This window comes from Orycteropus afer, unplaced genomic scaffold (assembly GCF_000298275.1).
Source record: "Orycteropus afer afer isolate SDZICR_OR568_19922 unplaced genomic scaffold, OryAfe1.0 scaffold00031, whole genome shotgun sequence".
Classification (NCBI taxonomy): Eukaryota; Metazoa; Chordata; class Mammalia; order Tubulidentata; family Orycteropodidae; genus Orycteropus; species Orycteropus afer.
In genome coordinates, this window is record NW_006921618.1 from 16,445,870 (window position 1) to 16,460,096 (window position 14,227).

General features: G+C 40.2%; 1 protein-coding gene across 1 annotated transcript; it reads right to left on the reverse strand.

The window, feature by feature from the left end:
* Positions 1-217: 217 nt before the first annotated feature.
* Positions 218-13,398, reverse strand: TAF12 (TATA-box binding protein associated factor 12). Its single transcript, XM_007935828.2, has 5 exons — positions 13,147-13,398; positions 11,400-11,477; positions 5,865-5,979; positions 2,070-2,158; positions 218-253 (listed from the first exon to the last, which is right to left on the reverse strand). Exons 1-5 carry the CDS (start codon positions 13,312-13,314, stop codon positions 218-220), a joined length of 486 nt encoding a protein of 161 aa, XP_007934019.1. The 5' UTR covers positions 13,315-13,398.
* Between the last annotated feature and the right edge of the window lie 829 nt (positions 13,399-14,227).

Sequence of the window (14,227 nt, forward strand, 5' to 3'; positions counted from 1 at the left end):
CTCTGAGATGGCAGGGAAGGGGGACTGGAAGTCAGGATAGGAGGCTTTATTCTTTTGGCAGATCCTCTCAGTCATTATAGATATTGCTGCACTGTTAATAAAAAATATATGCTTCTCTGTAAAGCATTAAAAAAAAAATTCCATGGATGAGATGGTTGAGGCCTGAGCTCAAGTATCTCCAAATGCATTGTTGTCCATTCCCTGACCTTTCCATGTGTTATTTCTTGGTTGTTTTCCGGATCAATGCCATTCTCTGAAAGGAAAGAGAAATAATTACACAGGTTAGAGACAGGAGCCTGAAGTCTAGACATTGACATGTGAGGAGCAGGCAGCATGGTCTACATTGCAGGCTGTAGCCCTCAGGGGCCCTACAGTCAAAGGACATCTCAGGAGGTTCTTCTGAAACTGAGAGCCATCTGCAGGGTTCCAAAGTTGTTAGATGGGCCAGTGGACCCATTCCTTTGACCAAGAGACCCAAACTGTTAAAGATTAAAAACCAAACTCCAAACTCACTGCCGTCAAGTCGATTCCAACTCATAGCTACCCCTCCTTGGGCTTCCAAGGTGGTATCTTACGGAAGTAGATTGCCTAATCCACTCCTTCCAAGGAGTGCTTGGTGGGTTCCAACTCCCAGCCTTCTGGTTAGCAGTCAAATGCCTTAGGCACTACACCACCAGAGCTAGCATAGCAGGATGGAAAAAAGTTAAAAGACAGGAGAAGGTGACAGCTTTGCCTTTTAGGGATTTAAGAGAGATGCCATCAAAGCATGTGTTTTGATGGGAAGGGGAAATGGAGAAGGGGGCTCTACTTGAAAACTGTTGCCTTACACAGAGAGCTGACATTTCATGCCTGACTTGCAGTCAAGCGAGATGAAGAACACCTTCCCTCACCACCCATCAGGGAAACATTCAGATCATGAATTTAAAATTTTACTGTTACCAGTCACTACCCAAATTAGTGACGTGCTTTGCCCACTCTTTTTGACCAAGAGACTGTTTCAACATTATGGTATTTGTTGACAAAATCAACACATAAGGCTGCAAAATGAAAAATGTGGGAGCAGAGCCAAAATGGCAATGCACTGTTTGGAGAGACTCCCTTCTGAAGAGCATCACAGTCCTTTGATTCAGAATGGTGGGTCTTGGTAGGGCTTCCTCTGTGAGCTCTGTAAACCTCCCCACTCCAGAGATACCAAAACCAGAACCCACTGCTGCTGGATCCATTCTGACTTATGGCAACCTTATCAGACAGAGCAGAACTGCCCCAAGGCTGTAAATCTTTATGGAAGCAGATTGCCACATCTTCCTCCCATGGAACAGCTGGTAGGTTCAAACCACCTTTTGGTGAGCAGCTGAACACTTAATCATTGCACCACCATGGCTCCACCAAAGATACCAGGCTACAGAAAAAGTTCACCTTTCAAATCAGAATGGCCAGTTAAATTGAGAGAGAAAACAGCCTTGTGACTGGAAGGCCAACACTGCTGTTGGGCTAACCAGTGACTTGTTCCACAGCAAAGTGGTGTCAGGTTCTCACATTGACCTCAAGGACCTTAGTTAACAGGGGGCAGAGACACTCAACTGTATACTTAAACATGGTTAAAATGGGGCAGAAACCAAATACCTGGCGACACACCCTGGGTGCTACCTACCAGCACAAGAAGTTTGTATTTCTGCTTCCTTCACCTGCCCTCTATTCATAGGGCCATATATGGTGTTCAAATCAGCAACATGAAGGAAGATTTCATTAAGGAAGAGTGGAAGAGGTGAGCTCCATCCACATTAGAACTAGACTCAATAGCTGTAATGCTCCTCAGAGTTGACAAAAAAAAACAGATCCCAAGTGGCAATAATACAGCACCAAGGAAATATCTGACTGGTTTCCCACGGAGCTCTGCTGCCTCTTGCTCTCTCTGACTTTTAATCTGAAGAGTGTGGCTTACTGTGTAGGGGAAGGGATACCTGCAGTGGACAACAGCCCCTAGAAGGTAGCTATGTGTACCCCCTTCTGAGATACTGTTCAAGGGATCAATTAACTCTGGCTGCCCTGAGGCTCTCGCGGCTCCTCACCTGTTTGTGAGCTTCTGTGGTGCAAGCTTTTTTGTAGGGTCGGATTTCTTCAGAGCCAAATCCTGGGATCCACATGTTCCACTGGCGCTCTGCAAGGAAAAGGCCAACACAGAGAAAAGGGGACCAGAAATCAGTGCAATGTGACCATCAGGCAAGAAGCAAGGAGGGCTAGTCTGGGCAATCAACTGTCCTAATACTAATCCTACGTGAGGATCCTATGGGGAAATTGTACATAATTCCTCCCAGGTTTTAAAGGATGTAACTAATTTGAGCTTGCAAACAAAGTGGTAAATTTATCAAAGTTGTGAGTGCTAAACCCTCAGGTTTTCACATGGATCATCCGTTCCACAGAAAACAAGTCATTTGCTTCTTTAATTGTCCTACTGCTGTGCTCAAAATAACCCCTTTCAAACCAGAGGAAGACATGGACTGAAAGGCATTTCTAGCACTCTGGAGCTAGAAGCCGAGTTCCAGTTCTGCTGCTTCACTGTGGAGCTGTGTGGCCTGGGTTTCTCCATCATTCACATGGTAATAACAACAGTACCTACCTCACAGGGTGGGTGAAAGAATTAAAAGACATAATAAATGCATAATGTTTAGTCCAGCACCTGGGTGTATGTAAACAGGAATACAGATATAGGCATGCTTACACCATAGCTCCATACCCTTGTGCCACCAAATAGTACCATCCCTATAAGACAGTCTCTAGAAATTCCCAGTGGGTAGGGACTTTGTTTAGGTCACTGTGTCAATAACTGGCATAGTTACATGGCCCCCTAAATCCACAAATAAATAAAGGTGTACTACACTTTAAGTAAGCCCACTATATATATATATATATATATATATATATATATAGCCTCGGAAATCCAAGGAGGGGTCGCTATGAGTCAGGGCCGACTCGATGGCACATAACAACAACAACATATATATATACTTACACAGGTATTTAGGGCATAAATCACTATTTAAAAGGATGTACATGAGGACTAATTTATCACATCACCCCTAGAGCAATGAAAATACGGTATGTTTTGTAAAATTTGTTTTATCCCAAGCAGGCACTTAAATCAAATTGAGTATTAGTGGTTTCTTAGTTATGGTTTGTATTTAATGCACAGTAAATACTGTGTGAATGAATGATTCATATTTAGCTCTAGAATAATTTGATATGCAGTTCTCTTCCAATAGTTCTTTGAAAACCAAAGTATTTTATTTTGAATTGGCTCACTCTGTGCTTTTAGGAGAAAAATGTCTGGAAACTTCTGCTACAATATTTGTTGTCAGAAGACACTAAGATTATTTTCTGGGAATTACACTTTGCAATCAACACAAAGTGGATCAGGGTACCAACACACAAAGTCACTTTAAAGAAAAAGGGCTACCAGGGATAAATGCATACATACATGTATGTATACATATGTAAGCATGTGAATCTATATACTTGATAAATTTACATAAAGAAAATAGCAACCACAATCATCTGGTGAAATAACTGGTACAAAGCTGTACTATGCAAAGCATTCTATGTACCTTATCTGATCTAATTTTAACATTCTTAAAGAAAGACTGTGGGTCAGAGGAGGAGACTCTTCAATCATGCAAATATAGAAAATGAGTCAGAAGCAAATACTGGAGGACCCATCCAGTCCAGTTCAGGAGAGATGTCCAAGAGTTTACACACCACTGGCAAGGCAACCCTTATTGAGGGTGTGGTCTGAAGGTCACGTAACACCAATAACCCACTGCTGTTTGAGTCTGACTCATGGTGACCTCTTGTGTGCAGAATAAAGCTGTGCTCCATAGAGTTTGTTTTTTTTTAACCATTCTTTTTTTTTTTTTTTAATTGTGATTTGGGTGAAAGTTTACAGAGCAAATTCACTTTCCATAAAACAGTTCACATACACTTTGTCTCATGACATTGACTACAATTTACCCCAATGCAACATCTCCCCTCCCACTTCCTCCCGATAGTTACCTCTTCCCTGTGTCCATCCCTCCATGCACTCCTGCCCCTGAGCTGTATCCCTGTGCATAAACAGCCCTTCTCCCATGATTGTTCTCTCCAAGGAGTGTATCTACCTCAGGTAAATAAATGTTCAACTCATATGCGCTCCATAGAGTTTTCAAGGCTGTGACCTTTCAGAAGCAGATCGGCCAGCCTTTCTTCCAAGATGCCTCTAGGTGGGTTTGATCGGCCAACTTTTTGGTTAATAGTTGAGCACTTAACTGAGTGTGCCACCCAGGGACTCCTTCTCTAATACCAAGTTCCTAATTCCCAATGTTCTGATCCTATACTCTCCAAGCAAGCTTCTGACAGGCTTGCCAAAGAAACTTCTGATCATGCAGACTTTTGAATATTCTAATCTCTGTGAAAACTATGAATAAACTGGTATTCTGGTCTAATATTCAATAATTAAAGAAAAAATAGGAAAGCTAAATTCACAAAGTAATATATTGTGGTAGCTTTAAAACCTGTCTGCAAATTCTTTAAAACTTCTCCCATTGACAACTGTAGTCTATTTTTCCTCCCTTTGAACCAGGACAGGTCTTTGTGACTACCTCAAAGAAAAGAACTGAGCAGCAGTGACACTGTGTGATTTCAGAGGCTGGGTTAGAAGGCCATATAGCTTTTACCAGCTGCTCAGGGGACTCTCAGTTTTGGAGCCTTCAGCTTTCATGTAAGAAAACCCAGCTACCCGGGGCTGCCACATGATGAAACCAAAGAGAGAGAGAGAGGGAGAGAGAGAGATGCCTGAGGAGTACCACATGTTTGAGTGCTCCCAGCACAGGCCTTGGACATGGAAGCACTGAAGATGATCTTTAAGATGATCTCAGCCCAGCCACCACCCGACTTTAACCACTTGGTAGACCCCTAGCAAGATCAGCCTCACTCAGCCCAGTCAACCCCCAGATTCATGAACAAAATCAATGACTGTTATCATTCTAAGGCACTGTTTTAGAGTAAACTACTCAAACTAATTAGAGTACTTGTCCTGTGCTATTAGCACCAGCAGCATCAGCCAGAGGTGTGTTACTTACTCTACCTAGACAACCAGCATTACACTCAGCTGAGGGAAGCTTTTTAGTAATCAGTCATGGGCTGATCTAAATTGAATCCTGTAATATTTCCTGCCTTATTTACTTGGCATGACTGTGCAGTTATAGATTATTCTCTTTCTCCTTATCACACTGTAACCGATGCAGAGGGTGCTAATTCATCTCCAAATGATTATAGTTTTCAATGTTAGACAAGTATCTCTCAGAAAATCTCAAGCTCAAATTTAGTGTCTGTTAAGTAAAAAAGGCTGAATGCAAAAGTGTACACCATGATCATAATTTTTTTTTTTTTCTTTAGAAAAAAGTGAATAGGCTAAAAACTGGAAGGGAACAATGAGGAACAGCTTCATTTGAACAGTAGAGACATAACTGTAGCTGCATTGCAGCACTCTTCCTAGGTGCCAGGCCTTGTGCCAATCACTTCACAAACATCATCTGTAATTCTCATAATAATGACCTCCATTTTATAAGTGAGGAAACAGGCTCTAAGAGAAAATAAGTAGGAAGGATAAGGTGATACAGCTAGAAAGTGCCCAAATCTAGTTTCAAGCCTAACGTCTGGGCTCACTATCCCTGCCATGGATGGATTTTTCTCTCTAATGCTGCCATTGAAGGAATACGTAAATACAGAGCCCAAGTCTCCTCCTGGCATGACGGTTCCCCTGAGGACATTTTCTCAGGCAGTCCTAAAAAAGCAGCAATGTGGGTACCTCAGGGAGAAATAAGACCACATACCTAGATGCAGCTGGACATCTTTCACTTCTAGGGTGCTGGACTTGCGATGCCTGGCAAGCTGGCAGGCTGCTGTCACCACACTCTCAATAAAATCATCAGCAATCTGCAGCAGCATCTGGGGAAGGCAAAAGTGGGGGAAGAGTAACCATGACATTGGCAGGGTAGGCTCCTGTTGCTGGGACAACTGTTATCTGCCTGAATCACATATTTAGTCGGGCCTGGAATCTGTTAGGCAGCCAGGAATCAACATTTGGGCTAAGGTGGGAGGAGGAATGAGGAAGACAATGGAAATACATCAACTCTTTAACCAGGTCCAGTGCAACTGATATGTTTCTGAGAATGTACTTTCTGTTCTTTCTGCCCTCCAGTGATCAACTAGCCCAATCCCTGCCCCTACATTTTCTTCTGAATCAGGTGGGAAAATAAAAGTGAATCACTATAATTCCTCACAGTCTCTCCCTCTTTTTTTTAATTCCTCACAGTTTCTTAAAGCACTTTGATTTTTATAAACTCATTTAGTCCTTGCAATGATCCTGTGTATAAAACAGGGGCATAGATTTTATCATCATTCTATACCAGAGGACATCAAGACTCAGAGAGACTACCCTCATCATGGTCATATAACTAGTAAGCAGTGGAACATTTTAAGATCTATCCTGAAGTACAATACTGTAAACAGTGACAGCAGAATATCCACACTCCTACAAGGAAGATCAGTCAATACGACTATTATTCAAATTTACAAACGAACCACTAATGCCAAAGATCAAGAAACTGAAGATTTTTACCAACTTCTGCAGTCTGAAATCGATGAAACATGTAATCAAGATGCATTGATAATGACTGGTGATTGGAATGCAAAACTTGGAAAGAGAGAAGGATCAGTAGCTGGAAAATATAGCTTTGATGACAGAAACACACTGGAAATCACATGACAATCTTGCATGACCAATGACTTATTCATTGCAAATACCTTTTTCAACAACATAAATGGCAACTATCCACATGGACCTCATCAGATGGAATAAACAGGAATCAAATAAGGACAATGGAGAAGCTCAATATCACCAATAAGAACAAAGCCAGGGGCCAACTATAAAACAGACCTCAGTTGTTCATATGCAAGTTAAAGCTTAAGCTGAAGAAAACTAAAACAAGTCCACAAGAGCCAAAGTGCAAACCTCAGTAATCCCATGTGAGTCTTGAGACCATCTCAAGAACAGACTTGACACACTGAACACTAATGGCCAAGGACCACACAGGTTGTGAGATGGCACCAAGGACATCATGCTCGAAGATAGCAAAAGTTCATTAAAAAGACAGGAATGAAAGAAGAGACGAAAATTAATGTCAGAACAGAGTCTGAAACTGGCTCTTAAATGTAGTAGCTAAAGCAAATGGAAGAAAGGATGACGTAAAAGAGCTAAACAGAAGATTTCAAAGGGCAGCTTGAGAAACATTATAAAGAAATGTGTTAAGACCCAGAGTTAAAAAACCAAATAGGAAGAACATACTCAAGATTTCTCAAGCTAAAAAGAATGAAGAAAAATTCAAGCTTCAAGTTACAATATTGAAGGATTCTATGGACAAAATATTGAATGATGTAGAAAGTATCAAAAGAAGATGGAAGGAATATACAGATTCACTATACCAAAGATTGGCTAATGTTCAACCATTTATGAAGGTAGCATATGATCAAGAACCAACAGTATTAAAGGAAGAAGTCCAAGCTGCACTGAAGACACTGGTGAAAAATAAGTCTACAGGAATTGACAGAGTATAGACTGAGATGTTTGTACAAACAGGTGGAATGCAGCAAGTGCTCACTCGTCTATGCCAAGAAATTTGGAAGACAGCTACCTCAATTGAGTGGAAAAGATCCATATATGTGCTTATTCCAAACAAAAGTGAGTGGAAAAGATCCATATATGTGCTTATTCCAAAGAAAAGTGATCTAATAAAATTCAGACATTACTGAACAATACCATTAGTATCACATGCAAGTAAAATTTTGCTGAAGATATTAAAAATGGTTGCAGCAGTACATTGACAGGGAACTGTCAGAAATTCAAGCCAGATTCAGAAGAGAACATGGAAGGAGGGATATCACTGATGTCAGATGGATCTTGGCTGAAACCAGAAAGATGTTTACCTGCATTTTACTGACTATATAAAGGCATCCAACTGTGTGAATCATAACAAATTGTAATTTATAACATTACAAAGAATGGGAATTCCAGAACACTTCATTGTGCTTAGGCAGAACCTATACAAAGACCAACAGGCAGTCATTCAAACAGAACAAGGGGATATTGCATGGTTTAAAATCAGGAAAGGTGTATGCCAGGGTTGTATCTTTTCACCATACTTATTTAATCTGTGTGCTGAACAAATTATCCAAGAAGCTGAACTACATAAAGAAGAATGCAGCATCTGGATTTGGAAGAAGACTCATTAACATGCCAACCACTTGGGAAGGGATCAAAACTGGAGATCCTGGATAGAGTGGAAGGAAAAATGTGGAAGAAAATTCAAAAACAATAACGACCAGAATTATTGGTCAGATGGAGTCTGGTGGGACCCCAAAGACTGTGGCCCTGTGATACACTTCGGGCCTGAGATAAGACTCACTCCCAAGGACTGGCTCTCAGCCCAACAGTAGAAAGACTTACATGCAGAACACCCAACCCAGGGCAATGCACCCACCTACTCTATGGAGATACACCCCTTGGAGCAATCAACCATGGGGTACCAGAGGGGCAGCATTTACATGGAGGGAAAGTTGAACAGATAGGAGTGCATAACTAAGAAGGGCAAAGGGATGGGGGGGGGTCACAGGGAAGGGAGAGGAGGAAAGGGTTAGGGTTAGGGATGGTAATTGGGAAGTGAAAACAAATGTACACAAACAGTTGAATGTAAAATAAATTCTGCTCTGTAAATTTGCACCCAAAGCACAAGATAATTTCAGAAGGCATTAGCTAAAAAAAAAGAAAAAAAAGACTCATTAACAGCCTATGATATGCAGATGACACAACCTTGTTTGCTGAAAGTGAAGAAGACTTGAAGTACTTATTGATGAATATTAAAGACTCCAGCTTTCAGTATGGATTACACCTCCACATAAAGAAAATGAAAATCCTCACAACTGGACTAATAAGCAACATTATGATAAATGGAGAAAAGACTGAAGTTGTCAAAAATTTCCTTTTACTTGGATCCACACTCAACATTCATAGAAGCAGTAGTCAAGAAACCAAATGATGTATCGCATTGGGCAAATCTGCTACAAAAGACCCCTTTAAAGTGTTAAAAAGCAAAGATATCATCTTGAGGACTAAGGTGTGTCTGACCCAGGGCATGGTATACCAGGGCATGGTATTTTCAGTTGCCTCATATGAATGCAAAAGCTGGACAATGAAAAAGGAAGACTGAAGAATTGAAGCCTTTGAATTATGATGTTGGTGAAGAATACTGAATATACCATGGACTGCCAGAAGATCAAACAAATTTGTCTCAGAAGAAGTATAGCCAGAATGCTTCTTAGAAAGGAGGATGGCAAGACTTCATCTCATGTACTTTGGACACATTATTAGGAGGTAGCAATCCCTAGAGAAGGACATCATGCTTGGCAAAGTAGTAGGTCAATAAAAAAGATGAAGACCCCCAATGAGATAGACTGACACAGTGGCTACAACTATGAGCTCAAACACAGCAGCAATGATTTTGAGGATGGGGAAAACCAAGCAGTGTTTTGTTCCATTGTGCACGGGGTCACTGTAAGTTGGAACTGATTTCATGACATGTAACAACAACAACCATGCCCCACTGAGCAAAGCCCATCAGTCAAATCAAATGTCTTGCTTCAAATATGCTTTTCTTTAAGAAGGGATAGCCAGAATCACCAGATATTTGAAGAAAGTCTCTAACAGTGTAAAGAAATCAAGAAAGGAAAAAAAGACAATGCAGGGAAAAGAAGAAAATGAGAGATATAAGATATTATAATCATAAAAGAACGTAATAGCTTGGGGGAATAAAGGACACCCCCTTCCAAGACTATGGCCCTTAGACAGACTAGAAGTGAACTCACCCCTGTGGCTCCACTTTTAGCCAACAAACAGACAGGCCTATAAGGTGAACAACACCAGGGAGGTACGCATTCCTTAGAACAATCAACCACAGCAGATCCAAAGGGCAGCATTTGCTCAAGGATACGGCTCAGAAGGCAGAAAGGGATAGGAAAAGAGGGAAAATGGAAGGAAGTGAGGAAGTGGGAAGAGTGCTGTTATACTCTAGGGATTGCAGTCAATGTCATGAAGCAAAATATGTGTGAACTGTTGAATGGAAAACCAGTTTGCTCTGTAAGCTTTCATCCAAATCACACAGACACACAAAAGGCCATTATAGTAAAAAAAAAAAAGAAGAAATTAAAAAAAAAAAAAGGGGGGGACGACCAATCAGTCAACAAGAAAAAGCTCTTGGAAGTTAGGGACTAACTAATGGAAATCTCCCCAGAAAGTATAATTTATAATTAAAAAGAGATGAAAAGTAGGAGAGAAAAGATTAAAACAAAACCTAAGAGGGTCAATCCAGAAGATCTAATATCCAATCAACTGTCATTCCAGAAAGAAGGCAAAAGCAGAGAAGAAATTATCAAAGTAATATAAGAAATAGTGACACTCATATGCAACTGGTGGGAATATAAAATGATGCATGATGCAGTGCTTTGAAAAATAGCCCAGTCGTTCCTCAAAAGGTTAAACATGATTACCCTATGACCCAGAAATTACACTCCGAGGTACATACATACCCAAGAGAAATTAAAACATGTCCACACAAAAACTGCAATACAAATATTCATAGTGGTATCATTTATAACAGCCAAAAAGTAGAGACAACCCAAATGTCTATCAGTTGATGAACAGATAAACAAAATGTAGTACATCCCTACAATGCAGTACTATTCAGCCATAAAAGGAATGAAGTACTGATATGTTACTATATGAATGAACTTTGAAAACATTATGCTAAGCTACATTCAGCTGGAGATACAGCTAAAACTATGAGTAGCACACTGTGCCTTTTTTGAGGCAAAAGTGGCAGTAGCTATTACGTATAAAGTGCCAGATTGTTTGTGTAAATTATTCCATGGGATGCTTACAATACTCTATAGTAAATATCATCATATCTTACCAACATAAGAGGAAGCTGAGGCTCATTTTAGGCTAAAGCTGGCAAATGGTATTGTTGTTGTTGTTGTTGTTTGCTGTCGAGTCGGCCCCGACTCATAGCGACCCCTCCTTGGGTTTCCGAGGCAGTATCACTACAGAAGTAGATTGCTCCATCTTCCTTCCGAGGAGTGGCTGGTGGGTTTGAATCGCCAGCCTTCTGGTTAGCAGTCAAGTGCCTTAGGCACTATGCTACCAGTATAGCCAAATTCAAATTCAGATTTGTCTGTCAATAAAGTCTGTACTTATGCCTGCTATGCTATGCCAGCTCTCAGGGACAGATTCTGTAAAGTATCCAACCCCACCTTACCTCTTCCACATCTTCATCCAACTGCTCATTAGGATCCACTTCTCTTACTAAGTCTTGCAATTTCTTTTTTGTTAATACCTAAAGTTAAAAGTTAACCAGGAAAAGATTTTTCAGCCAAGTACTAAGGAAACAAAACATTACCCTATAAAGAGGAAAGACTGTCAAATTGTTTAGTCTGTACTTTGCAAAGAGTTCACAGTCTGGCTACCTGATGGTATTGCTGTAAGACTACATTCTCAAGACAGACATAGCCTGTGCAAAGGCAGAAACAGCAGCTTGGAAGAGAGTCCAGCCTCCAACTGTCAGGGAGTTTATTCAGCCTCATTTCTTTTTCTTGCTGTGCCACATCTTTCCCTACCAGTAAACAATTTGCAATTCTCTGACTGTTACAAACTGTACCATGAGTCTGTTGTCTTTGGACATGCTTTTATTCCCTTCTTCCAACCTGCTCAGCTCATGGTAGCTTCTTTCTGATGCCTTTCCTAGCCCACTCCGGTAAAAGTGACTATTTCCTCCTCTGGTCTCTATTGTATTCTGTGCACCCTTCTATCACTGGACACATTTATAAGTTTGCCTGTGTCTGACTTAATAAGTTATAAGAGGGCAGGAAACATGTTCTCATCTCTGTATAACTAAATATTTGTGTAAGTATGAACAACTAAGACCCTTTTCTCATATTGTATATATGTGCCACTGAATAACAATCAAAAGATACCCAGTAAATGCTAGCTATGGTTAGTTTGGGGTGGTGGTGGTGAAATTATGGGCTATTTATTCTTTCTGTATTTCTAAAGTGTCTGTAATGAACATGGATAATTTCAGAAATAAGGAAAAAGAAAATACTGTTATTTATTGATGATATCTTCCATCTATTCATTCTTTTTCAATGTATCATTATCAACTAATTTAAGCCTTTGCCACATGCCTTGATTTATAACAAAAGTCTTACAACTGCTCTTAGTCTCAGTCTCTCTCCTTTCCTACCAGTCTTGTCTCCTGTCAAGTTGATCCTCCTAAAACACATTCCATTTATTATGTTACTCTTATTCCCATTAGATATTTGCAAAGATGAAAACTTCCAATGTAAACTTACTAGTATAGGCCTACGGTGGCTTGACATACTCCCAACTATACAGTTTTATCTCCTGCTTTTCTCTGATAGACTCTACATCCAACAGAGGTTGGTCTCCTGACTACCTGCTCAATCCTCCCCCATTCACCTTTGCTAGTCCCTCCCTGCATTCCACTGAAATGTTAGCTACACATCCAAAGCAAGGAATTATACTTATTTTTGTGTCTCTGGAGGGTAGAATCAGGAGCAGGGGTCAGAATTTAGAATTATTACAGAAAATTAATAATGGCTGCAGTTATATGAATTAGGAGTATTTTTATTATAGGAATAATGAATCAATTTATTATTTTATTTAACAATTATATAGTTAATCATAGGCAAGGTGCTATGGATGTGTGTGTGGTGTGTGGCTATGTATCTATATATATATAGACACACACACACACACATACATACAATACAGAGTAAAAACTGATAAACTTTTTTAAAACATGAATGAACTTTATACACAAATGATTATCTGATAAAGAACTCTGGAAGTCCGGGAAGAGAAAAGACCCTCTTTTTCAGCTGAGAGGAAGAGGTAGCTTCTGAGATGGATATGTCTCAAAGCATTACTGGTTCAAATGACACATACAAGGTGCCCACAGAGAACAAAAAGTAAGAGGACGATACCTGATTGTTTTCAGGGCTTAGTCGACCTCCTGTGCCAGGAGTTCCTGGTATCTTCACCACTGTAGTGCTATTGGCCATGGAGCCTTGTGGAGGGGTGCTGGCTGGTTCCGGTTTTATAGATGAGAAATTGGAGAGGTTGATTAGGGCTGAGGGGCCAAACTGGTTCATAATCTGTCGAGCTTTGGATTTCAACTCATAGAGCTTATCAAGATCCTGCTTCTTTTTGGAGCTGTGAGGACCAAGGCCAATCAACTGCAGGTAGAAAACATGAGAATTAACTCCAGAAGCACCTGTGATAAAGGGTGAGTTTTGAAAATATAATTATATGCAGTCTTCAGGGTCTTGGTATACCTGGGATGATGACCACTTGATACCTGCACACTAAAAACAGAGGGAGTGAAGAATGTTCATTGCTCTAACCTGGTATCTAAAAACCATCTCTTCTCCAAAAGCAAAACTAAATAATCAAATAATCAAAACTAAATAATCAAATTTAAATAAGGAAGAAAGTCAATGAAATGAGAAATCTTGTGCATAAAATTAAACTAAAATGAGCAAAACATTTTAAGCACTTTATAAAAACAGAATACTTGGTTAAGTAATACATGCATAAGTTTTTAGCATCAAATGTTAAGTCTAAATAAATTATGGCACAATCACATACTGAAAACTCAGTCACAAAGCTTCAGAAAACAGATTAGTTTATTTTGGCATTTCCAAACATGCTGAAGTCTATGTCAGGCTCTGCCTAACAAATACAATTTTAGCAATTGTTAAAAGTAAGCTCTTCTTTACCATCAAAAACAGTTTTTCTCTGCATGTTAGCAATCTTCAAGTGTGCAAAGAGTCTCCCTCCTGGAGCAGCTGGGACTCCTAAATCTTAGAGTATGAGGTTGACTCTTGGACATCAGCTTCGGTGCCATCAGGTTCACAAGCACATTCACCAAGCTCTGCCCACAGCAGCATCATGGAACTTACTTACAGCTATCTGAGTGTCTAGATCTTTAATTACATCAGCAACAGCTGTGAGCCCAGAGAAATGAGAGGCAGCCATGTTCAAAAGCCACCTGTAAATGAACAA